The following is a 27,140-nucleotide window of genomic DNA, read 5'->3' as shown; positions in this document are numbered from 1 at the left end:
AATCAGGGATTCAACACAGAAGAAAGGCAAGGGGAATTCCCAGGATGATGATGAAATGACAGGAATTCATTCTTTCCAGAGAGCAAGCAGTCCCATTTGGAGCAGATAAATAAAAGGTGCCAGAAAAGGGAGTTTCCAAAGAAAAAAATGAACCTGATCATTTAATGTGGTTGACCATATTAAGAGAAGTTTTATAGATTTCTCAAATTGTAAATTTATATAAATTTTATAGATTTATAAATTTCTCTTAAGTTAAATGTTTAATTATGAAATATAAGTTTAAAAAATATGTACAGTTTAAAAAATATAAGTTTAATAAATATAAGTTTAAAAAATATGTAAAGTTTAAAAAATATGTACAGTTTAAAGAAGAATAAAATAAATTCCCATGTATTCACCACCTAGCTTATGACATAGAACCTTTTTTTAATTAAAAAAAAATTTTTAACATGTTTATTGGAGCATAATTGCTTTACAATGTTGTGTCAGTTTCTTTGTCAGCACTTTAGAAGCTCATTGCCTCGCCGCAAGAGCATTTCCACCTCCACAGCCTTGAATTGCATGTTTATCATTCCCTTGCTTTTCTTTATATTTTTACCACCTATTCATATATTCATAAAAATGTATTATTTCATTTTGCCTGTTTTTGAACTTTATTACTAATGGAATCATACTGCATTTACTCTTCTGTGCTTATATCTTTTTCCAAATATACTTCTGCGATTCATCCATGTTATTGCATATAATTCTAGCACATCCATTTTCACATCAGTGCCATATTCAACTGTCTGAATATATTACAATTTGTATATTCCACTGATAGTGAACATTTAGCTTGCTTGTTATTCTTTGCTTTTATGGAAATGCTTCTGTGAACATCCTTTTATGTGTATCTTAGTACTTAAGTACAGGCGTTTCTCTGTAAACTGAAACTACTAGATTGAATGACACCTGTTCAGTTTTACCAGGTGATGCCTCACTGTTTTCCAAACAGTTTCCCCATTTACACTCCCACCAGCAGTAGATGACAGTTCCATCTGATCCGTATCCTCCCCAGGATGTGGTAATGTTTGGCTTCTTATATTTTGTCAACATGCTGGGTGTGAAATTATACCTTACTGTGATTTAAAATTTTATGTCTTTTGGAGTGAGTCAGTTTTCCTGGTCTCTCCTCTATATACATGTTGTTAAAGTTTGATTTTCTCCTGTTTTCAAAAAAATTATGTCTCTTGACTGTGAATGAAATTGGGAACCTTTTAATGTGTCTATAGGCTATTTGTGTTTCCTCTTTTGTGAAATGCCTATTAATGTCTTTTGTCTATTAAAAGGTTTTGGGAAGCAATTAGTGATAGTTTAATAGAAACCTCAGTAAACAAAATAAAAGACAGTTATTAATTCTGGACAAAAGTTTTACAAGAAAATATCAGTATACTATGTGGCTTAGCTATGAACAGTATTTCTATAATAACTAACATTTATGAAGTACTTATATGCCTTCTTGTAATCACATTTCAGAGCTTACAGTTGAGGAAATTAAGGCAGAAATAACTTAATAATGGTCACAAAGCTTATAATTATTGGAAATAAAATTTAACCTGAGGTAATCTGTACATAGCCATACTGTAAAAATATATATAGTGTTTTTTTAATTAATTAAATTTATTTATTTATTTTTGGCTGCGTTGGGTCTTTGTTGCTGCATGTGGGCTTTCTCTAGTTGTGGCGAGCGGGGGCTACTCTTCATTGCGGTGCACGGGCTTCTCCTTGCAGTGGCTTCTCTTGTTACAGAGCACTGGCTCTAGGCACGCGGGCTTCAGTAGTTGTGGCATGTGGGCTTAGTAGTTGTGGTTTGTGGGCTCTGGAGCGCAGGCTCAGTAGTTGTGGCGCACGGGCTTAGTTGCTCCGCGGTATGTGGGATCTTCCCGGATCAGGGCTCGAATCCGTGTCCCCTGCATTGGCAGGCAGATTCTTAACCACTGCACCACCAGGAAAGTCTCTATAGTTTGTTTGTTTGTTTGTTTTGGCTGCATTGGGTCTTTGTTGCTGCGTGGGCTTTGTTTAGTTGCGGCGAGTGGGAGCTACTCTTCGTTGTGGTGTGCGGGCTTCTCATTGCAGTGGCTTTTCTTGTTGCAGAGCATGGGCTCTAGGCGTGCGGGCTTCAGTAGTTGTGGCACGAGGGCTCAATAGCTGTGGCTCGTGGGTCTAGAGTGCAGGCTCAGTAGTTGTGGCATACGGGCTTAGTAGCTCCGTGGCATGTGGGATCTTCCCGGACCAGGGCTCAAACCCGCGTCCCCTGCTTTGGCAGGCGGATTCTTAACTACTGCGCCACCAGTGGAGCCCAGTCCTTATAGTTTTAATAAATAGTTTTAATTTTGGTGAAATCCAACTCTTTAATTTTGGTGAAATCCAAATCTTCTCTTTTATCATTTCTGCTTTTGGTGTTGTATCTAAGAAATTGTTGCTTAACCCAAGATCACAATATTTACTCCTATGTTTTCTTCTTAGAGTTTTATAGTTTTAGCTCTTACATTTAGGTTTGTGATCCACTTTGATTTAATTATGTATATAGTAAGAGGAAAAGGGTCTAGATTCTCATACTTCTGCATGAATACTTTTGCAGTTGTCCTAACTTCATTTGTTGGAAAGACTATTCTTTCCCCAGTGAATTGTCTTGGCCCCTTTGTTGAACCACTATTGATGTAAAGGTTAGAGTTTATTTCTGGACTTTGAATTCTGTTCAGTTAATCTGTATGTCTACTCTCATGCTTGTACTACAGTCTTGATTAGTGTAGCTTTGTAGTGTCCTATTTCCTTTCATTGGAAGCCTTGTCAGGATTCAGTAAGGAGGATTCTGTTTATTAGCCTCAAAGCATAATAATAATAGTAATAATAATAATAATACACCAAGCTAAGTACTTTATGCACATTAGCTTATTTCGTACTGTCAACAGATAATCATCAATGTGTCAGGCTTTGAGAGTACACTGGTGAACAAATGGAGAACATTCTTGCTCTCATGGATCTCAAACAATAGCAAATTAGGTGGAGTGACTGAAAGATAATAACAAATACAGGAACAAACTAATTTTAGACAATGACTAGTTCTGTGACAAAAATAGAACAGGCTAATTTGAGGGTAACCAAGGGATAAGAAGACTACTTTAATCCTCATAACAAAGCGTGTAAAACTGATGATATAACCCTATCTGACGTGAAGAAACTCAGGCCTGGAGAAGTTAAGTGACTTGCCCAAGGTCACACAATTAATAAAGGCAGAAATAGGTTATGAAAACAAATCTTTAGTCTCTAGCAAATGGAAAATTAATTTAGATTTAGAAAGTTTTAAGGGTGGAGTAGCCCCTCATTCTTTTCTTCCTCTTTAAAAATTTTCCTCTTTCTGCTGGAAATAGATTGTTAAGGTCAACATATAGGCCAAGGGTTCTTTTTTTAAAAATTTTCTTGAAGTATAGTTGATTTACAGTGTTGTGTTAGTTTCTGCTGTACAGCAGTCACTCAATTATAAATATATATATATTTTCATATTCTTTTCCATTATGGTTTATCATGAGATATTGAATATAGTTCCCTCTGCTATACAGTAGGACCTTGTTGTTTATCTGTCCTATATATACTAGTTTACATCTGCTAATCCCAAACTGAAAATCCTTTTCTCCCCCAGGCCCGCACCCTTGACAACCACAAGTCTGTTCTCTATGTTTGTGAGTCTGTTTCTGTTTCATAGATATATTCATTTGTGTTGTATTTTAGATTCCACATATAAGTGATATCATATGGTATTTGTCTTTCTCTTTCTGACTTACTTTGCTTAGTATGATAATCTCTAGGTCCATCCATGTTGCTGCAAATGACATTATTTCATTCCTTTTTATGGCTGAGTAATATTCCATTTTATATATGTACCACATCTTCTTTATCCATTCATCTGTCAAGGGACATTTAAGTTGTCTCCATGTCTTGACTATTGTAAATAGTGCTGCTGTGAGCATAAGGGTGCTTGTATCTTTTCATATTATAGTTTTGTCTGGGTATATGCCCAGGAGTGGGATTGCTGGATCATATGGCACCTCTATTTTTACTTTTTTGAGTAATTTCCATACTGTTTACATAATGACTGTCCCAATTTACATTCCCAGCAACAGTGTAAGAGGGTTCCCTTTCTCCACACCCTCTCCAACATTTATTATTTGTAGACTTTTTAATGATGGCTATTCTCACTGGTGTGAGGTGGTACCTCATTGTAGTTTTAATTTGCTTTTCTCTAATATTAGCGATGATGAGCATCTTTTCATGTTAGGCCAAGGGTTCTTAATTTGAGATTCATAGATGGGTTTCTTGAAGCTAGGGAATTGTATACGAAATATATGTGTATGCATTTTTTTCTAGAGTGAGAGCTCATTGGTCATCAGATTCCGAACAGGGTCTATGAGAATAGCAAAGGGTCCATAAACACACTTGATTCATGTGGTTTAGGTAGAAGCCATATTTCCTGTGTGTCTCTTATAGTACTATTTTGTTCCTTGGCTGCCGAACTCCTTCCTCTGGTAGCAGGAGATGGGAGGAAATGATACATTTATTTTGTTAGGTTTGAAATAAACTTTTTTCTGACATCAAAAATTTTGTATACATTTACCTCCCAAAGTAGATTTTTTTAAAAAATTTATTTTCTTATTTTTATTTATTTATTTGGTTGTGCTGTGTCTTAGTTGCAGCCAGCAGGCTCGTTAGTTGCGGCATGCGGGCTCCTTAGTTGTGGCATGTGAACTCTTAGTTGCAGCATGCATGTGGGGTCTAGTTCCCTGACCAGGGATCGAACCTGGGCCCCCTGCATTGGGAGCACTGAGTCTTAACCACTGTGTCACCAGCAAACTCCCCCAAAGTAGATTTTTATTTATAAATTGTTGGATTTAATAATTCATCTGTTAGTTCAGAACTTTAGAACTGACTTTGATTCTACTGTCAGTCATCTTCCAGATCTTGAACATTCCTGAGATTTGTTGATTGCCTTTTTGAAAGTTCTTTCTGTGTTTTCCTCCTTTTAAATTCCATTGTCAGTCTATACTCCCATCTTTTCCTACCCAGGTTACTGCAACATATTTTTTTCCAGAATCAAGTCCATCTTGTACCTCTCGCCACATTGATCTTTCTGAAATACTTTAATCTGTGCATTTTATTGGCTGCTCATTTTCTACAATACCATTCAAACCCTATCTGGCCTTTGGGATCCTAACACACAAATAACAGAAAAAGATCATATATTTTGTACTTTATTGTTCTTTCTCCACTATCTGCTTTTACTTGTATCAGCTCTTAGTTTTCAAAACTGCTATACTTATTCCCACCTTATTGCATTTATTTTTTTACTTTGTTTTTTAATAGTATCCCCATGACAGGCATCATACCGGCTCCTTATTTGTGCCCTTCTCGCTCCCTGAAATGTCTGCCTTACCCCTCCCTATTTCCCTGCTTCCATCATCAGTCCAAATTCTATTTGTCCTTTAATGCATAGCTTAAATATTATTTTTTCTTTGAAGTCTCTATTTCCCAAGCTGAAAGTAATCTTTATTCCCTCTGAACATTCACAGCACTGTAGCTGTACCTCTTAGGCTATTTAAAGTATTTATCTGTACATTATGTTAGATATTTAGGTATTTGATATTAGCTTCTTGAGAGCAGAGGCATTGTCTCACTAGTTTTATGATAATCCCAGCATCTCCTACCACCCCACCTCAGTCACAAGCCTGATACATATAATAGGTTCTTGGTGAATAAATCCTTATTTTTAAAGTATAACTTAACCTTGTTATGCTTTTGAAAGTTCTTTTCTTATTTCAGAATTCTTTCATTATGACTCCATGGAGAAAAAAGTCAGTAATTAATTCATTTAAAACAATTATAAGTAGGGAATTCCCTGGTGGTCCAGTGGTTAGGACTCAACGCTTTCAGTGCCGTGGCCTGGGTTCAACCCTTTGTTGGGAACTAAGATCCTGCAAGCCACGTGGTGCGGCTAAATAAATAAGTAAATAATAAAATAAAAAATTATAACTAAAAAGAGCCTACACAGGCTGTAATGACCATAAAGTGGCTAGGCATAAAAGAATAAGAAACTATTTTTTAAAAGAACCAAAACTTCATCTCTAAAATACAGAGTATTCTTTCTGACTAGAATATAAAGATATTCTACTTCTTATCTAACCTTGTGCAAAATTTCCTGAAGTCATGGAGTGTATAAACAATTATGTGTTCAAATGCAGATGCTAGGAGTATGCCAGAAAAATCTCCGTGGGAGTAGGAGCAACATTTTGAGGTACAGATTATTGGCTTTGTAACTAAATGGGAATTACTCATATGTTGTATAAGTTGGGTAGTCCCTGAAAATTTTTTTTTTAAATGAAGATTGGAAGTGGAGGCTGTTTTCCTAGGAATGATTGCTGATGGTAGGAAGTAATTTTTCTTTAACTAGTGCCTGGCCAACTTGGAAAGTTTCTGTGGCCTTGGCAAAGTCAGTCATATTTAGACTCTGAAAAGGAGACCTCTAATAATATGCCCTAGATAAAGCCTTATTACTTTTCAGAAGTATAAATGAGAGAGGGAGAGACAAAAAAAATCTGAGAATTAATGTAGCATTGGAGTAAAGAACAGAGACTTTGAAGAGTGATGGAACTGGATTTGAGTCCTGTCACTGCCACTTAGTAGTTGTAGAACCTTTGGCAAGTTGCTTTGTATCTCTAAATCTGTTTTTTAATCTGAGAAATGGGGATAAAAACAACTAAAAGTTTTGTCAGAATTAAATAGAATCATGCCTGTAAATTGGCACAGTGACTCACTGTTGCGTACAGTAAATGTTAGGTACTATTACGACGATATCCTAGCTCTAGACATCAAAATTTCATGCATGGATTCTTAGAATCTATTATAATAGGTTTGGCATGCTATGTTATGATTGTTATATGTACTCAGATTTTAGTATATGCATAGATGAGTTTGTGAGTGACATAAGAAGAATTAAGAGTTCTGCTTTTAGAATGAAATTCTGCCATTTGTAGCAATGTGGATGAACCTAGAGAATCTTATGCTTAGTGAAATGTCAGACAAAGACAAATACTGTATGGTATCACTTATATATGGAATCTAAAAAATAATACAGATGAATGTATGTGCAAAATAGAAACAAACTCACAGATATAGAAAACAAACTAGTGGTTACCAAAGGGGAGCAGGAAGGGGGAGGGACAAATTAGGGGTATGGGATTAACAGATACAGACTACTGTGTATAAAATAAATAAGCAACAAGGATATATTGTATAGCACAGGAAATTATGGCCATTATTTTGTAATAACTTATAATGAAGTATAATCTGCAAAAATGCTGAATCATTATGCTGTACACCTGAAACTAATATTGTAAATCAACTATACTTCAATAAAAATAAATAAATAACTGACTGAAAAAAAAATAGGTCTGATTTTAGTTTTGCAGTAGGAATTCAGGTACAACCAGCAAACCAAAAAATAGGTCTAGGCTAAAGTAGTTTACTTCCACAGAGGGAGTTTTTCTATCAGAAGATAGGTTTACCCATTTACTGAGCAACTACCAAATGCCAGATGTATTAGATTATTTTAAAGGATATCTTATTTTACTTAGTCATTATAATCCAAGGCAGAAAGAATTTAGATAATTTGAATTTGCCCAAGTCCATACCGCAAGTGTTAGGAATTATAGGGAAATGGTATGAACTGTGAGGAATTTGAACTCCTCTCTCATTCCAAATCATATACTCTACCTTTGTATTTCTAGCACCTCTCTCTCAACTTGGGGAGCTTTAAAAATTATCAGTACCTAGGCCACATCCCAGACCATTTAAATCAATTTCTAGAGGTGAGATCCAAACATCAGTATTTTTAAAAGCTCCCCAGGTGATTTTATTGTTACATGGATTGAGACCTGCTGACCTGTTTCAATGCCTAGTAGAAGGTAGATATTCAATAAATACTTGACTGTTGAGAGAATACATTCCTTACTGCCCAGCTGCCCCACTGTAATTCTTTCCAGTATTATAGTCAACCTAGAGTGCTTTTGTATTAACTTAAGTTGTTTTTTTTTTAATTAATTAATTTTATTTATTTATTTTGTCTGTGTTGGGTCTGTGTTGCTGCACGCAGGCTTTCTCTAATTGTGGCAAGCGGGGGCTACTCTTCATTGCAGTGTGCGGGCTTCTCATTGCGGTGGCTTCTCTTGCTGCAGAGCACGGGCTCTAGGTGCGTGGGCTTCAGTAGTTGCAGCATGTGGGCTCAGTAGTTGTAGCTCACGGGCTCTAGAGCACAGGCTCAGTAGTTGTGGCGCACGAGCTTAGTTGCTCCGCGGCATGTGGGATCTTCCCGGACCAGGGATCGAACCCGTGTTCCCTGCACTGGCAGGCGGATTCTCAACCATTGCGCCACCAGGGAAGCCCCTTAACTTAAGTTTTTAAAAGTAGCTTTGTATTATGCTTTGTACATAGTCTCAATTCGGTCCCATAGCATATACAAGAAGTTGTCAGGCAGGAGTTAATGTTTTGCTGCTGATGGAATTCTAAATTTCCTACATTACTGGAAAGAATCTGTGTGGAAATAGAGGAAGACTCAGGGTTTCTTTCTTGTGTTCCATCCAAGGTTGAAGACATAGGTTGTAAACAGATATTTATCGATTATTTTTGTTTTGTTTCAAAATAATTTAATATAATAATTTAAAATAACAATAATTTAAATAATAATTTAAAATAATACATGGTTCAAAGATCAAAAGATAGAAAGGGATGTACAATGAAAATTGTCTCTCTCACCTCCCAGTCACAGTTCCCCTCCCAGGTTACCATCAGTGTTATATCAGTATTCGTCCAGAGATATTCTAAATATATATAAGCAATTACATTTATGCATATTTCTCATTTTTACTCAAATGGTACTATGTGCATCATGTTTGTTCCTTTGTTTACTTAACAGTGTATCTTATCCATAAATAAGGAATTTTATCAATATATAATCACTTCCTTCTTTTTACAACGAAATATTATTTCTCTGTGTACCAAAATTTATTTTAATTAGTCACCTGTTGATATTTAGGTTATTTCCAATTTTTCTCTATTACAAGCAATGCTATATTGAATAGATAAGTCATTTCACTTCTGTGTGAGCTTCTCTTCAGATAAATGCCCAGAAATTCAAGGTATTGATATGGACAGTTTGCCTTCTATGAAGCTTGTATATTGATTGGTTGGGAAATGACAAAGAAGCATGAAAAAATGTGAAGGATTAAAGGTATGAAGAAGCAATAGTGACCAAAAATTATTGTAGCAGGAACAATATTAAAGTGGATTGAGAGGATAGGAATGAGCCTATAGCCAACAACAAGGTGAGAGAACTAGCAGGTTTTGTTGTGTGTATATACACACAATATATTTGTGACTAAAACATACTAATGAATTTCCTAAAATCCTAAAATTTTATACATATTTGAGCTTTTTAAAACGGTTTAATGTAATACTTTGTGTATGAAAACTCTTCATATCTTTACGAGAAAATATCTTGCTATTTTCATTTCAGATTTACGTTTAAGATTTGTTGATGAAGATTTTACCTTTTCATGCATAACTATTTTTTACTTGAAATCTCTCTCTTTTTTTTCCCTCAGCCCTGGAAGAAAGCGGGACTTTTCTCCTGTTCCGTGGAGTCAGTACTTTGAGTCCATGGAAGATGTAGAAGTAGAGAATGAAACTGGCAAGGATATATCCTTTGTAAAATGGCTTATTCTTTAGTAGGCTTATAACGTTGTCTAAGAAGATTTGTGTAGTTTCTAAAATGTTCTTTATTCCTGCTATTTATTTCATTTTCATTCTCTACCTGTTCCTTGTACAACATGAAATCTTTCTTGTAAGACTGTGCCAATATCTTATTTGGCTATAGTTGTCTCATGCATGGGGAAGGGATTAAGAATTAAATTCTTAAAACTGATACATCTTTTGAGGGCCCAGGTTTTGAGGGGAAGGTTTCATGAGTCAAGTGAGTTGAACCGGTTTAGCGTCTAGAAACCAGGGACTGTGTCCTCATTAGGGCAAAGGGAATAGTTTTTTTTCCCATTGAAAAAGTGGTCATGGGCATTCCCTGGTGGTCCAGTGGTTAGGACTCAGCACTTTCACTGCGGAGGGCCTGGGTTCAGTCCCTGGTCAGGGAACTAAGATCCCACAAGCCGTGTGGTACGGTCAAAATAAAAAAAAAATAATTAAAAAAAAAAGTGGGAAAAAAAACGTGGTCATATTGTCTCCATGCCTCAAAAACAGGTTTGGTGTCTCAGAAACTTCTGCTTGAGTGCCTCTTAGATTTGGAAGTCTGCAGCTTTGCTTATAGCTTGGTGCTGACTGAGTTTTCTGATCCAGTCATTATGACTAAGTAATCAAAAACTTCAATGAGCAAAAGCTTAGATATGTTATCTTTAACTATTCATACACTTTTCGAGTTTACAAGAGTGGCTCAGAGGGTCCAGTCCTACTTCTTCTGCATGGAGGAGGCCATTCTGCCCTTTCTTGGGCTGTGTTCACGGTAAGTAAGCAGTTGATAGTGGAAGTTAATGTTAGTTAGCACAATCATTATTTACTTGGGGATGAATTTGACTAGCCTAACTTTCTTCTGTGCTCACTCACTTAGCTTCAAGATGGTTAGGGATGTAAGTCGATTTCAAACATTTATCATTGTAGGCCAAAATCATGTGTTCTTTAAACTAGAAGATTTTAACTGGAGTGAACTTTAGCACAAGAATTCTTCAGTTTATAAAATGTTCTATATATATTGCACTGGGATGAAGGGGATGGAATTCTCCAAAGTGGGGGACTGTGTCTCAGTGATTTAAGTAATGGATAAGCAGACAGTCTATTTGGGTGCTTTCGATAATGTCTGTCCTTTGTCTCCCTAATAGAGCCTGCTGTAGTACTTAACACATCGAAATGTCCCATATATATTTGGAAAGTGTCCCTTCTTTTTTAAATAATGTTTATATTTTAATGGTACTAGTGAGCTACTAGGAAGTAATATTTGGTTGATGATACCCTGGTCTAGAGTACAGAATATGTGTCTATGTGAATACTGCCAGTTGTAGATCTTCCCAATATTCTTGACTCTGGGGTAAGGTAGCCCATATATAAGGGGAGATACTGTTGAGGAAGATACTGGCAACATTCCTATCTAAAATGAAATTGTCATCTCTTCTTGTATGTATCAAGCAGATATACATATGTCTTCTACTTACCACTAGTGAGTCTGAAGGACAGAAAGTGGGAGCAAGTGGGAATGCAGCACTGTATACCTGGAGCCAGATAGCTGTGGAGTTGAGGAGGGCTCTGAATATATCATTTCGTTCTTGGAAGCAGGATTATTGGAATTAAGTATAAAGGTGCCTTCTCATGTCTTCTATTAGACCATGAATTCCTTGAGAACAGGGATAATGTCTTACTTCTTTTGTTTCCCAAATTCCTGAAACAGTTCTTGACACATAGGCACTTACTTAACCATTATTAAATTATTCAATGATTTGGCCCTTGTCTTGTTTGCTACTTCCTTTCTCTTACTGTGGAATGTAGCTGTATGATTTGCCCGTAAGTGCTAGACTCTTTCATGTCTGTAGACCTGTGTTATCCGGTAGAAATATAATGTGAGCCACACATGTAATTTTAAATTTCCTAGTAGGGACATTAAATAGGTAAAAAGAAACATGTGAAATAATTTTTAATGTATATTTTATTTTACCCATTGTACCCCAAATATTATAATTTCAACAGATAATCAATATAAAAATTACTGTTGAGATATTTCACATTATTTTTTGTACTGTCTTTGAAATCCAGTGTGTATTTTATACTTATAACACATATCAGTTTGGACTAGCCACATTTCAAGTCCTTAGTAGCATGGCTTTAGTCATTGACATCCCTCAACTAGATTGTGAGTTTTTTTGGAGGGAAAGACCAGGGTTTATTTATTCTGGGAACATATTGTATACTCAAGGAATGTTTTTTGAGTGAACAAGTAACAGCAGCATGTGCCTGTTCCTAATGTAGCAACTATAGTATCAATAGTAAACATTTAAAAAGTAGTGAAAATCAGCCTTCAGTCCTTTTCAGTTTTGGTACCTCTGAAGGACCTGGGACCAAGTATGAACTGATTGAAGCCAAGAATTGAATCTGTAGTATCTGCTGATTTCTGTTTCTTTTCCCAGTTAATTCAATTCATGTTAGCAAATATTTATGAATGTATTCTGTATTTCAGGTTTTGTGCTGGGTTACTAAGGACAGAGAAATGAGAGTTCACTCTTTAATAAGATCAGCCAATCAGCAAATACTTAAACCGCTACTTTGTGCCAGGCATTATGCTAGGTGCTATAGATACATTGGAGAATTAAATGTATCCTCTTGTTTTTATATGATGTTTTAAGTCTAATGGGGAAAATAGGAAAAATGGAGATAACACATATATATAGATAATACAACAAAAATTTTAAGAAGCTTTTATCTCAGACAGACTGGGATTTGAATCTCAACACAACTTAATCTATCATGCTTTAGTTTCTTAATTTGTAAAATGGATATAATACTACCTAGTTAATAGAGTGGTTATGAGAATGAACAAAAGATGTGAGGTTCTTGATAAAGTGCTTGACTCAAGCACTCAGTTGTCAGGACTGCCCTGGTGGTCCAGTGGTTAAGAATCCGCCTTCCAATGCAGGGGATGCAGGTTAGATCCCTGGTCAGGGAACTAACATCCCACATGCCACAGGGCAACTTAGCCCACACACTCTGGAGCCAGCGCGCCACAACTAAGACCCGACGCAGCCAAATAAATAAATATTTTTTTTAAAAAGCACTCAGTTGTTAGATGAGTTTATAGCATCTGTACAAGATACAAAAGTAACAGAGGAGGGAATTATTAACTCTGATGATGGTTGAGGGGGGAGATTAAAGAAAGTTTCATAAGAGAATGGACATCTGGGCTTTAAAGACTGAATAGAAGTTAGATTAGTAGAGAGGCATTTCCAGGAGAGATGAGTACAAAGGCAGTGAAGAGTATAACAGTGAAGTATGTTTTGGAAGTTATAAGTAGCTCGAGTATAAAGTATAAGGGTAGGGAGCAGGGAAAGATGTGACTAGAGAGATCACAGGAACAAAATTATGGGAGGGCCTTGTATGCCTGGCTAGGGAATTGCACCCCTATCCTTTAGTTCAGGGTAATAGTAGAGGGAGCTGTTTTTTAACAAAAAACTTCTCCTGTCCATAAACGTATTTTAGGCATGTCAGAATTAGAAAAGGGGTATGGAAAGTCTGATTTGCTTGAAACAATTGCAGACACACCCAGATTGTAAAGTTCTGGGAAACTGAGCATTATGATACACATCTACCTACTTGTGTAATTGAGTGTCACTGTTTTAGGCAATGGGAAGTCATTGAAGAGCTTTAGAATAATCAGGATGCTAGTATAGATGATGGGTTGGGCAGGAGACACAAATGGAGACAGCGAGACTAGTTAAAAGGCTGTCTCTTTTATTACTTAATTCTAAATATTTGATATCTTATGGAATGTTAGTTTCTTCTCCAAAGGAGAAAGTTTAATTAAAATTTTTCACCACGTAAAAATACTACTTAGAGTAGTACCGTTTTAAGTTACCCAATTCATTTGTGAAGGTAGCATCAGTCTAATACCAAAACCAGGCAATGACTGCAAGAAAACTGTGAGCCAATTTCGGTTATAAAATAGATGCAAAATCCTAAATAAAATAACAGCAGATCGACTCCAGTAGTGTAGTAAAATAGTAATACATTGACCAACTACGTTTTATCCCAGGAATGTGAGAATGGTCCAGCATTAGAAAATCTATCAGTGTAATTAATCTCTCGCCTCATTTGATACGAAAAAAGGACTTGACCAAGTACAACACCGAGTATGTTGAAAACTCTTGGCAATTAGGAATAGATGAAAAACTTTCTTAACTTTATTAAGTTTATATACCAGAAAATTACATAACTATACCTAGTGGTAAAACAGACACTTTTAAAGTCAGAGACAAGATAGGGGTGCTATTTTCAACCGTATACTGCAGCTTCTAGCCAAACAATAAAACAAGAAGGAAAAATGAGTTTTAAAGTTTTGAAAAGAGGACTGTCATTACTTGTAAATACTGTCTCTCTAGAAAACCAAAGAAAATCAACTGGCAAACTACTAGCGAAGCCATAGTTTACAAAGTAAATATTAAAAAATCTACTTCTCCTAAATATTAGCACTTACTAGATTTGGAAATATAAGAGGAAAAATTATTCTATCCATAAAAGTGACAAAACTATAAAATAACTGGGAATAAGTCTTTTTTTTTTAACTTATAAGACATTTATGGAGGAAATAATACAGAAGAATATAAAGGAAAACCTGAATAGAGAAATAAATCATGTTCCTGTATGAATCTGACTAACTCCCCTAAATCTCAATGGGATTTTTCATGAGACTCTAAAATTCACACAGAATAAATGCCCAGTGATTGCTGAGATAATTTTGAAAAAGAGCAAGAGGGAAGGGACTTGCCCTCTCATATATCAGAACATATTCTAAAACTCTATCAATAGTATGGTTATTGGCAGAAAGAATCAAGAAATAGGCCCATGTTAAAAAATAAGTTAATATAAAAAAACCCAAATGGATTAAACTACTGAATTTAAAAAACAAACTGTAAGAACATTCATATATGACCTTGGAGCATCCAGAAGAAGAAAAAGCCATAAAAGAAAGGCTGATAAATTCAACTTTACCAAAATGAAAAACTCCTAGACAAGATATCTTAAAATTAAAACACAAGCTATGTGCTAGGTAAAAAGTATTTGAAATATGTGCAATATGAATAACAGACAAAGAGTTAACAGTTTCATTATATTAAAAAAACTCCCGGGACTTCCCTGGTGGTCCAGTGGTTAAGAATCCGCCTTCCAATGCAGGGGACATGGGTTTGATTCCTGGTCGGGGAACTAAGATCCCACACGCTGTGGGGCAACTAAGCCTGTGCGCTCTAGAGCTCGCATGCCACAACTAGAGAGCCCGCGAGCCCACGTGCTCTGGAGCCCACAAGCTGCAACTACTGTGCCCGCATGCTCTGGAGCCCGTGTGCCACAACTAGAGAGCCCGCACGCTGCAACTCCTGAGCCCGCGCTCTCTAGAGCCTGCGCGCCACAACTAGAGAGAAGCCCGTGCGTCGCAATGAAGAGCCTGCGCGCCACAACGAAGACCCCACACAGCCAAATAAATAAACATTAAAAAAAAAAAAACCCTCCCAAAAAGCAGTAAGAAAAAGATAATCCAGTAGAAAAATGAGCAAGAGATATGAAGTGGCAGTTCACAGAAGAGGAAATATAAATAACTGATAAACTTATAAAAATGGGTCTACCTTACTATTTTTTTTTAATGTTTTTATTGGAGTATAATTGCTTTACTATGGTGTGTTAGTTTCTGCTGTATAACAAAGTGAATCAGTTATACATATACATATATCCCCGTATCTCTACCTTACTATTAATGAGTAAAATATAAACTAAAATAAAAGAATACCACTTTTCACTTATCAGATTAGCCAACATTATAAAGTTTGAGGATTTTATATGTTTGTAAGGCTACCTATTTCTCCACACCTTTACCAATACCTCTCAGAACCTGTTTTGTCAGCAACAAAATTTGGGCTAATATTTTCCCAGCCTACTTCTCAGGGAGATAATTTAGTGAGATAATAAAGTGATACAGAATACCCAGATCTAACTTCCAGTGTTGACTCTTATTCTCTAGTCTAGAGCTAGGCTAAACTTTGTAAATTAGAATCACTTGGGGAACTCTAAAATGCGTTGATATCCTGGACCCCTACCCAGATCACTTAAGTCAGAATTTCTGGTGGGTTAATACCTGGGGAGCAGTATTTCCTGAAGCTCCTTATGTGATTCTGTTATGCAGCCAGGGTTGTGAACCACATGGAATCAGGCTGTTTGGATTTTAATTTTGGCCTCACCACTTATTAGCTGTTTGACCCTGGGCAAGTTACCAAACCTCTCTGTAAAATGTTCTCACTTGTAACATGATGAAAATTGTATCTAAATAAAAGAGTTGTGAGGAGAAAGATAATTCATTTGAAGCAATTAGATTGGTGCCTGATACATAGTAAGATTTAATAAAAATTACGTGCTACTGTTATTGCTAACACCGCAACTTCTATTGAGAAAATGGTTGGATAAGTCTAGTTCTTAAATAGCTGCTTTTTACTCAACCATTCCAGAAGTGGCAAAGTTGTACTATTTGAAGCGAGATCTAGAGTGGCTACCCACCATAGACATGCTCTCACAATTTTCTATAAAATTTATTACTTTCTGAATTTACTTTGCTCATTTATTGATTTCTAGTCTTCCTCCACCAAACTAGAATGTAAACGTCATGGGAGCAGGAACATTGACTGTCTCTTTCATACTGTAACCCCATTACTCAGTTGGTGCCAGACTTTTAGCAGATGTACTTTAGATTTGTTAAATAAGTGAGTGAAAAATCTGTTTTTAGTATTATTGTCAGTGTTTTCTGACAGGCACATAAGATTGTGAATTCTTGCTTTCAAGTTAAAATTGGAATTGACATTTACTGCCTTCAATTGAATATTTTGTTGCTGTTTTCTGAACCTAGTTTCACCTTTTTTTTTTAAATGTAGAGCAATCAAGCAAATTTGACACTATCTTTGTCACTTAATTTTATTTCCAAAATACAGATTTGTTTTTGGCATTAAAAGCTTTAGTACCACCATAATGCATTAAATAACTCCCGTAAATTAGCTTTCAGGAGCAAATAGCAAAGTATATTAGAATTTTAGTCCTTTGTTCTCTTTAAAGATATTCATTAGTTAGAGTAATGGAAGTAGAAACAGACTTGATTTTCTAGGTGATTTTTAAAATATGATTAAATACACTAACAATGAATTATCTGGAAAAGAAATAAAGAAAACAATCCCATTTACAATAGCATCAAAAAATAAAATGCTTAGGAATAAATTTAACCAAGGAGGGGAAAGATCTGTACATTGAAAATTATAAGACATTGATGAAAGAAATTGAAGAAGACACAAACAAATAGAAAGATAGCCCATGTTCATGGATCATGAGAATATTGTTAAAATGTCTGTACTACCCAAAACCATCTACAGATTCAATGCAATCCCTTTCAAAATTCCAATGACATTTTTCACAGAAATAGAAAAAACAATCCTAACATTTCTGTGGAACAACAAAAGACCCCAGGTAGCCAAAGCAATCCTGAGAAAGAACAAAGCTAGAGACAACACAATTCCTGATTTCAAACTTTATTACAAAGTTATAGTAGTCAAAATAATATTGTACTGGCATGAAAATAGAAACATAGGCCAATGGAACAGAATTGAAACCTCAGGGATAAACCCACACATATACAATCAACTAATAATTGACAAGGGATCCAAGAAGACTCAATGAGGAAAAGATAATCTCTAAGATAAATGGTATTGGGAAAACTGAATAACTCCATGCAGAAGAATGAAATTAGACCCCTATCTTACATCACTCACAAAAATTACCTTGAAATGGATTAAAGACTTAAATGTAAGACCTGAACCTATAAAACTACTGGAAGAAAACAAGGAGAAAGCCCTGTGGCAGTGATTTTTAGATATGGCACCAAAAGTGCAAGCAACAAAAGCAGTAATAAACAAGTTGGGACTACATCAAACTAAAAAGCTTCTGCACAGAAAAAAAAAAAGAAAGAAAAAAGAAAAAGTCAGCAAAATAAAAATGCAGCCTACATAATGGGAGAAAATATTTGCAAACCATTTATCTGATAAGGGATTAATATCTAAAATATATAAGGGACTCATACAATTCAATAGCAAAAAAAACCAATCCAATTTAAAAGTGGACACAAGACTTGAATAGACATTTTTCCAAAGAAGACATACAAATGGCCACCAGGTGAATGAAAAGATGGTCACTATCACTAATCATCAGGAAAATGCAAATCAAAACCACAATGAGATATCACCTCACACCTATTAAAATGGCTATTAAAAAGGCAAGAAAGAAGTGTTGATGAGCCTGTAGAGAAAAAGGAACCCTTCTGCACTGTTGATGGGAATGTAAATTGGTATAGCCAAACTATGGAAAACAGTATGGAGTTTCTTCAAAAAATTAAAAATAGAACTCCCATAAGATCCAGCAATTCCACTTCTGTATATCCGCAGGAAATGAAAAAATGATCTTGAAGAGATACCTGCACCTCCATGTTCACAGCAGTGTCATTTGCAATAACCACAACATGGAAACAACCTAAGCATCAATCAGTGGATGAATGGATAAAGAAAATGTCACACACACACATACACACACACACACACACTGGAATATTCAGCCATGAAAAAGGGAATCCTGCCTTTTGCAATAACATGGACCTTGAGGGCATTATGCTAGGTGAAATAAGATAGAGAAAGACAAATAATGTTATTGTGGAATCTAAAATGTATATGTGGAATCTAAAAACGCTGAATTCATGAAATAGAGATTAGAATGGTGGTTGTCAAGAGCTGGGAGGTGGGGGAAATGGGGAGATGTCCGTGAAAGGGTACAAACTCCCAGCTATAAGATGAATTAGTTCTGGGGATCTAATGTACAGGATGGTGACTGTAATTAATTATACAGTATTAATACTTGAAAGTTGTTAAGAGAGTAGATCTTAAATGTTGTGTCCACACACACACACACACAAATGGTAATTATGTGAGGGGATGGAGATTATTGTAACCATTTTGCATATACACATATATCAAATTATCCCATTGAACACCTTAAACTTACATATGTTATAAATCAATAATATTTTGACAGAGCTGGGGAAAATGATCATAGGAAATATCCAAAGAGATGACATACGGATGGCAAATCAGAGGAGTTTTTTCTCCTCTCTTACTAATTTTCTAAATGTTCAACATTTTTATAATGTGAATATATTCAAAATATGTTTAATCAGTTAAAAATAAAATGAGGGGAAAATGTGATTTAAGAGCTCTGATTTGTTTCATGGTATACATTGACTGTTATGTTAGTAACTTACCTTGATTCTGGTCTTATTTTTGCTACTAGTTGCATGACCCTGAGCAAATAATTTCCTTTCTCTTGACTTCAGTTTCCTCATTCATAAAATGTAAGAGTTAGCCTAGTTTTCCTATCTTATTCTTAAAAGTTAAAAAAGTGTTGATGACATTTACTAACACTAATTGTGATATATTATTGTCAAAGAAGCTAGTTCATTTGAGGAAGAAGATCCTCAATTATTTCAGGTTTGTTTAAACCTCTGAAATTATACTTCCTCATGATATTATGATTTCTTTTTCAATATATTTTTGTTTAACTGGTACAAACTTATGTGTACTCCTTCTCTGGCTTAAGTGAATCTTTGGTAGATTTCATGACTTGTGCTGCTTTCAAGGTTATTTCATGATCTGAGTGTCACATTTGTGTGATATCCTGAGCCTAGATATAAACTGACTCATGGTCCTTATCTAGAGAATTTCCCTTCCAGATTAGGGAAAAGATAACCAGTGAGTATGGATGAAAATCATAAGTAATAGCAGAGCTCAGAGGGTCATTGTATAAAGGTGCTTATTCTGTTTTATGAAAAGCTAGGAAGAGTTAAGTTTTAAAGAGGGATTTAGGTGGAGAAAGCCATATTTTGAAGTTGGGATATAACCATAATATGCACACAAAAAGCAGAGAATCATTATTTTTAAAATTTTGCTTTAAAGTGGAAAGTCTCTTGATTCTCTTGAGATCCTTGAATTCTGATGGCAGTTCATCCGACAAAGTTATTGGTAATGGGGAAAGGTTTGCTAACCCAGATGTATCTGAATACTTTTCCTTTTCCTCTTCCTCCTAGGCAGCAATCATTAGTAGGGTTCAATGTAGGATTGTGGCTTTGGATCTTCGAGGTCATGGTGAGTGAAGTTCTTAATTAGTCACTGATTCAGTGATATATTTGCCAAGCCCTTTGAATAGTGTTAAATATTACAGATTTCATTGTGTCCTGGGCTGTTCCATTTGTGCATTTGGAGGGAAGTCCTAGCTTTCAGTTTTCATAAATATTTTTATACACACACATATATATATATTGTTGTTTAGCTAAGAAAATGTCCACTAACGTAACCAAATTCTGATGCTGGTGATGTATGAGGAATGTGGAAAAATCTTTGCTACTGTAATTATCCTTCTTCAGATGGCCAACTATAAAGATATGTCTGTAACAGAAAATCCTTGCTATGCCCATCATATACCTTTATAAAATTCCAATTTCATTATCCCAAGGTGAGATTTTTTGAAAGCAAGTACTCTTGCTTTTATGATTTACCTTCATGGGAATTTTATTTTTTAAATATTTTCTTTTTAGGTGAAACAAAAGTCAAGAATTCTGAAGACCTGTCTGCAGAAACCATGGCAAAGTAAGTAATCTAATACTGTTTATACAATCACCTGGCTTCCATTACTATTATAAATAATAGTATATCTTTATCGCTCTCCTGGTGAGATTGTTGAACAACAAATAACACAGAGAAAATTTTACTTCTTTTCTCTTTCCTCTATATCTGGTGTTTCTTTACTATTTAATATTGAAAGAAATCTCCATCTTCCTTGGTATATTCAATGTGATGGTCATCACTTAAAGCACTTGAAAATTCTTCAAGGCACAGTTTAGTTTGTGTTGGCTTTTGAAGAGTTTTCTTCTGTTGACAGAGTTGAATAAAATCTGAATATCTATTGGGGACCCATGCTTGAAAAGTAGTTGTATACAAAAGGCTCTGTAAGATGTTCTTAAGATATCCTGCCCACATTCTTTGTCAAGCATTATAGTAAGACAAAAACAGGGTATTAAAGAATAACTGATTATACCCTGGGCCTCAAAGTAAAAGATGAGTATAGCACATGCAGTGGCTCTCACACCTGGCCACTCATCAGAATCATCTGAGAAGTGATTAAAGTACAGATGATTTGGCCCTACCCCAGACCTATTGAATTAGTGCTTCTACCAGTGGGTCTGGGCATTTAGATTTTGATAAATTTCTATAAAGGAATCTGATGCAGCCAGTCCCATGACTGGTGTTTGGAGACCACTATTCTATATTGTAAACAGGATTTTTCCAACTACCCTGCTTTTAATACGTACTCTCTCATGTGCTTAATGCATGCTCTCTCAAGTGTATTTTTGGCACCAAAAATATCTTGTCCCTTTTTACTTTAGCAGCTTTAATCCATGAGTAAACTATTTTTCCTTCAGAACCCAGTCATATGACCATAATTGTATTGTTATAGTAGGTGTTATTTATGTATTGTATAGTAGGTGCTATTTATGTGCTTCATTAAGTGTAAATTAAACATTTGTTAAGAATAAGTTAATTATTTTAATTAGTCTGTAGTGTAAATATTATCACTTTTTTTACCAATGAGAAAACTGGCTCGGATGGGGTGAATAACTGCATGAGGTCACACAGTTAATAGACCAGAATTGTGATCATTCAACCATAGTGCTTGGCAGAGAGAGAGAAACAACACTGTGGGAGGACCATTCCACTCAGTGAACATGTGCCTGAGAAACCATGAAAAGAGAGCCAAGAATCTGCTCCCTCAATTGTTCCTTTGTAATGTAAGAACAATAAAGCCCCAAAATAATCAAGCTTGTTAGTGATACCTATAGGAAGATTTGTGAATAATTTTTAAAGCATTTCTTGACTGTTGACAAAAAAGTGAAATACATCATCTAAGTGGCCAGGCAGCCAGACAAGGGTGATGATGGCTTGACTGACATTCAAGAAGAAATTAAAGAATTAATTGATGACCTTAAGGAAACATTGCCTAATAATGTATCAGTCTGGGACATTCAGGAGAGAGAAACCACATAGTAATTTAAGCAAGGAAAGTTTAATATAAAGATTTGTTAACTGTAACACGGGATTGGAGTAATGAGGAATTGGCTAGTAAGAAGTAAAGAATACAGGGTTAATTAACTTGATTGTGGGAATCATGTCACAGTGTATACGTATGTCAAATCATCACACTGTATACTTTAAATATATTACAATTTTACTTATCAGTTGTATCTCAGAAAGCTGGAAAAAAACTTGAAAAACAGAGAGAAGACTAGGAATAGCAGATGTAAGAAGCAGCCTCTTCATATTTCCCCTCAGACTGAGATGGAACCTGAGTGGAAGAGGTTGAGATCCAGACCTTGTTGGAGAGGGCACAATGGTGGCTTACTGAAGGCAGAGAAGTCACTTGGATACTATGTTACATGGCAGAACTTGTCAGAAATCTGACCTTTAGGGTGCAGGAGAAGCTGTTCACAGGGAGGTATCTCACCAGTGGCACTTTGCAACAAAAATATTGGGGGTGTTCCAGAGATCTGCTGTACAACATAATGCCTACAGTTTGGTTCTTTTTTTTATTTTATTTATTTAATTTATTTATTTTTGGCTGCTTTGGGTCTTTGTTGCTGCTTTCTCTAGTTGCAGTGAGCGGGGGCTACTCTTCGTTGTGGTGCGAGTGCTTCTCATTGTGGTGGCTTCTCTTGTTGCAGAGCTGGCTCTAGGTGCATGGGCTTCAGTAGTTGTGGCACGCGGGCTCAGTAGCTGTGGCTTGCAGGCTCTAGAGCGCAAGCTCAGTAGTTGTGGCGCACGGGCTTAGCTGCTCTGCGGCATGTGGGATCTTCCTGGACCAGGGCTCAATCCCATGTCCCCTGCATTGGCAGGCGGATTCTTAACCACTGCACCACCGGGATGTCCCCATAATGCCTATAGTTAATGATAAGATACTGTGTACTTAAAAGTTTGTTAAGAGGGTAGATTTCATGTTAAGTGTTTTTACCATGCATACACACACACCCCCACACACACACACACAAACACAAAAGAAATGCAAGGACTCTTTTGGAGGTGACGGATGTGTTTATTTCCTTGATCGTGGTTATGGTGACAAGAGTGTATATATATACCCAAACTTACCAAATTGTATATATTAATTATGCACCGTTTTTAAAATAAATTTATTTACTTATTTAATTTTGGGCTGTGTTGGGTCTTTGTTGCTGCACGTGGGCTTTCTCTAGTTGTGGTGAGCGGGGGCTACTCTTCGTTGTAGTGCACGGGCTTCTTATTGCGGTGGCTTCTCTTGTTGTGGAGCACGGGCTCTAGGCACGTGGGCTTCAGTAGTTGTGGTGCACAGGCTTAGTTGCTCCGCGGCATGTGGGGTCTTCCCGGCCCAGGGCTTGAACCCGTGTCCCCTGCATTGGCAGGAGGATTCTTAACCACTTTGCCACCAGGGAAGTCCCAATTATGCACCATTTTTAATATACCAGTTATACTTCAATGAAGCTAGAAGGGACCAACAAACACATGAAAGGATGCTCAATATCACTAATCATTAGAGAAATGCAAATCAAAACTACAATGAGGTATGACCTCACACCAGTCAGAATGGCCATCATCAAAAAATCTATTAAAAAAAAAATCTATAAACAATAAATGCTGGAGAGGGTGTGGAGAAAAGGGAACCCTCTTACACTGTTGGTGGGAATGTAAATTGATACAGCCACTATGGAGAACAGTATGGAAGTTTCTTAAAAAAACTAAAGATAGAACTACCATATGACCCAGCAATCCCACTACTGGGCATATACCCTGAGAAAACCATAATTCAAAAAGAGACATGTACCACAGTGTTGACTGCAGCACAGTTTACAACAGCCAGGACATGGAAGCAACCTAAGTGTCCATCGACAGATGAATGGATAAAGAAGATGTGCCACATATATACAATGAAATATTACTCAGCCATTAAAAAAAAACGAAATTGAACTATTGGTAGTGAGGTGGATGGACCTAGAGTCTGTCATACAGAGTGAAGTAAGTCAGAAAGAGAAAAATAAATACCATATGCTAACACATATATATGGAATCTCAAAAAAAAAAAATGGTTCTGAAGAACCTAGGGGTAGGACCGAAATAAAGACACAGACATAGAGAATGGACTTGAGGACACAGGGAGTGGGGAGGGTAAGCTGGGACGAAGTGAGACAGTGGCATGGACATATATACACTACCAAATGTAAAATAGGTAGCTAGTGGGAAGCAGCCACATAGCACAGGGAGATCAGCTTGGTGCTTTGTGACCACCTAGAGGGGTGGGATAGGGAGGATGGGAGGGAGACCCAAGAGGGGGGAGATATGGGGATATATGCATATGTATAGCTGATTCACTTTGTTATACAGCAGAAACTAACACAACATTGTAAGGCAATTATACTCCAAGAAAGATGTTTAAAAAAAAAAAAAAGACATTTTGCTAAACGTTAGAAAAAAAAAAGATGTTAAAAAAAACAAAAACAAAGATGAACCTCCCATTAGGTTCGAACAGCTCCCTATACCCCTCCTTCATAGTTTTATCCCAGTTTATACTTGGATTTTCAGTACCTTTTTGCTCACTTTCCCTCCCTGCAAATGTTAACTCCATGAAGAAGGGGACTTGTCGGCCCTTTTTACCACTGTACCCCCAGACCTGCCACAGTACCTGGCCTGTGTAGAAACTCAACAGACAGTGACTTAATAAATGGATAAGTGAGTCCTACTACAAAAAAAAAAAAAGCTAGAGGAGAGAAAGGAACATTGGGGATGGAAGGCTGGAGTGCTTGGAGACGCCTCCTGTGTTTCAGGACCTGGGCCCTGGGGAAGCTGTGTGTGCTTCAGGTCTTGGGTGCTAGACAAACTACAGGAGCTTGTGGAGTCAGTGCAAACCAGGAACAAAACCCTCTTTTTCTGCAGTATCTCTCCTTTGCCCTCTGTTGGCATAGCTTAACATCTTGCTGGCTGGCAAAGGAAAACTATTTAAAGGCCTCATCCAGTTTTGCAGAAATGAAATAAAGGGTGAATGAGAGCTAAGAGACAATAAGTTGCTAACTCACACAAAAAGTTAAAAAGAAAATAAATGATTCAAACTTCTATAATAGATGAAGATAATTACTAAGAATCAGAAGAGCCAACAAGTTGGATTCTTGCTGAAATAGTTGAAGCAATAAAACATATTGTTTCTGAGTTCAATCATTCTGTGAAACAAAAATCTCAAAATGGACATCTTAATGGGCAATTAGAGGGGTTTTCAAGTAGCACTGACAGCATGATTTTTGCTTTTGACATCAACTTCAGAACCTAAACCCTACATAAAATGCAACTCCACTGAAAGTGGAAGAGCCAAGATTTGAGTTACTCTGATACTCCTTTTTCTGTTATGTCTGTGATATGCTATACTGCTTCTCAGGAAATGGGCTAGTATTAATAAATATGATAGAATCCCCCTAGAAGTCATCTACCAAAATTGTGGTACATTCAGTTACTGACTAGATAATCTTTCATAGCATCCTTTTATTTTACTCATTATTTCTGTTATGAACCAAAAATTTTAGCCTTAACTTTAACTCCAAAGGAATATTAAACTATTATTTGTTTTCGCTTATAAAATTGCATGGCTTTATCTCCCATTTAGATTGTCTGCAGATGCTAACACTACCCTATTCACATCTGTAATTGTTGTATGAGATTTTTAAGATTAATTCCTTCATAAATAATTAATAACATTTACCTTTGCCATTCTGAATACTGTGGAGACCATATCTGAATGGCTGTGTCCCTACATTCACAACTGCTGTATTTGGCTAACATTGTGTGAGTGCCTGAGATATGTAGTGACACTCAGCAAGACAAAACTGTCTTTTGAAGTTGACTGACTCACCAACTCACAAAAGAAGACAGTAGAGGCAGTGGTCTCTAGAAACACACCTTACTTACCTATTGCTATAGCATAGAAGGCCCGTATGCAAATAAAAACCAAAGTTCCTGCTTTACTTCTCATTTTCAAAGCTTTGAGGTTTGACTTTGTTAAATAGATCCACTCATAAAGACTGAACAGAAGCCAATAAAAATTAGCTCTGAACATCTTTCTAGTTTCTCAGAACACTAAATTTGTGTTCGTACTTCAAACAACTTTACATAACAAATTGTAAATAATAGTTAACGTTTGAATAGTACTTTACTCTTTTCAGAGTAGTTTTACATTCAGTGTCTCAGTTAATCCTCAGAGCAATCCAGAATAGTAACTGATATTCTTATCTTCATTTTATAGATGTTGAAACTTCATCTGAGAGATTAAGTAGCTAATCCAAGTCCACATAGTAAAAAATAAACTGGGGCTGCAATTCATCTTGTGATGTCAAACTTCACTACATTATAATGCTTAAAATTGTTTTCCTGTTTTACGGATGGGGAAACTGAGGCATAGAGCAGTTAAATGATTTGTCCAGAGTTTCAAGCTTAGGTTTAAAATAAAGGTATATGTTTATGTAATTGTACTAAATGTGTGGAATAGTGAAGGTGTGATGTAAAGGAAAATTAGAACATTTTGGTTCTTAGTCCTTAAACTTCCATTTATCAGAAGAGCTAGCTTTGAGGCTACCCTGCGCGGGGGGTGTTAGGAGGTTTACATAGGTACATTTGCAAGATGGTCCAGTAGACCTTTACAGTCCTAGGACTGTTAGTTACAGATCAAAGGAGAGAGTTAGGAAAGAAAACTATCTTTACAGTGTTGTCAGAGTACATTCCATGCTTTTTTTCCTTCTCTTTGCAGAGATGTTGGCAATGTGGTTGAAGCCATGTATGGGGACCTTCCTCCTCCAATTATGCTCATTGGACATAGCATGGGTGGTGCTATTGCAGTCCACACAGCATCATCCAACCTGGTGCCAAGCCTCTTGGGTCTGTGCATGATCGATGTTGTGGAAGGTAAGTTTTTTTAGTGCTGAGCAAATCAAAATCTTTGACTTACCAAAGACATCCATGGTAGATTATTGTTATCTTGTTTTTATTTATTATTGACTTCTCTCATCTCGAAGTATGTTCCTCTGTCTTTTATATCTTTTTTTTAATGTTATTTTGTGGCAGAGGCATTCCCAGTATTTTTTTATTGGGATACAATTGACATAT

General features: G+C 36.2%; 1 protein-coding gene across 1 annotated transcript in view; it reads left to right on the top strand.

The window, feature by feature from the left end:
• Positions 1 to 27,140, top strand: part of PPME1 (protein phosphatase methylesterase 1) — a 68,884-nt gene that overhangs the window by 26,305 nt on the left and 15,439 nt on the right. The window contains exons 2-6 of the mRNA XM_082411320.1: positions 9,690 to 9,784; positions 10,503 to 10,594; positions 20,003 to 20,060; positions 20,510 to 20,561; positions 26,785 to 26,939. Of these exons, the coding sequence (XP_082267446.1) occupies positions 9,690 to 9,784; positions 10,503 to 10,594; positions 20,003 to 20,060; positions 20,510 to 20,561; positions 26,785 to 26,939 (452 nt within the window). The remainder of the gene's footprint in view (positions 1 to 9,689; positions 9,785 to 10,502; positions 10,595 to 20,002; positions 20,061 to 20,509; positions 20,562 to 26,784; positions 26,940 to 27,140) is intronic.

This window comes from Balaenoptera physalus (genome assembly GCF_965194825.1).
Source record: "Balaenoptera physalus genome assembly, chromosome: 10".
Taxonomy (NCBI): Eukaryota; Metazoa; Chordata; class Mammalia; order Artiodactyla; family Balaenopteridae; genus Balaenoptera; species Balaenoptera physalus.
This window is presented reverse-complemented; position numbering and strand designations above follow the sequence as displayed.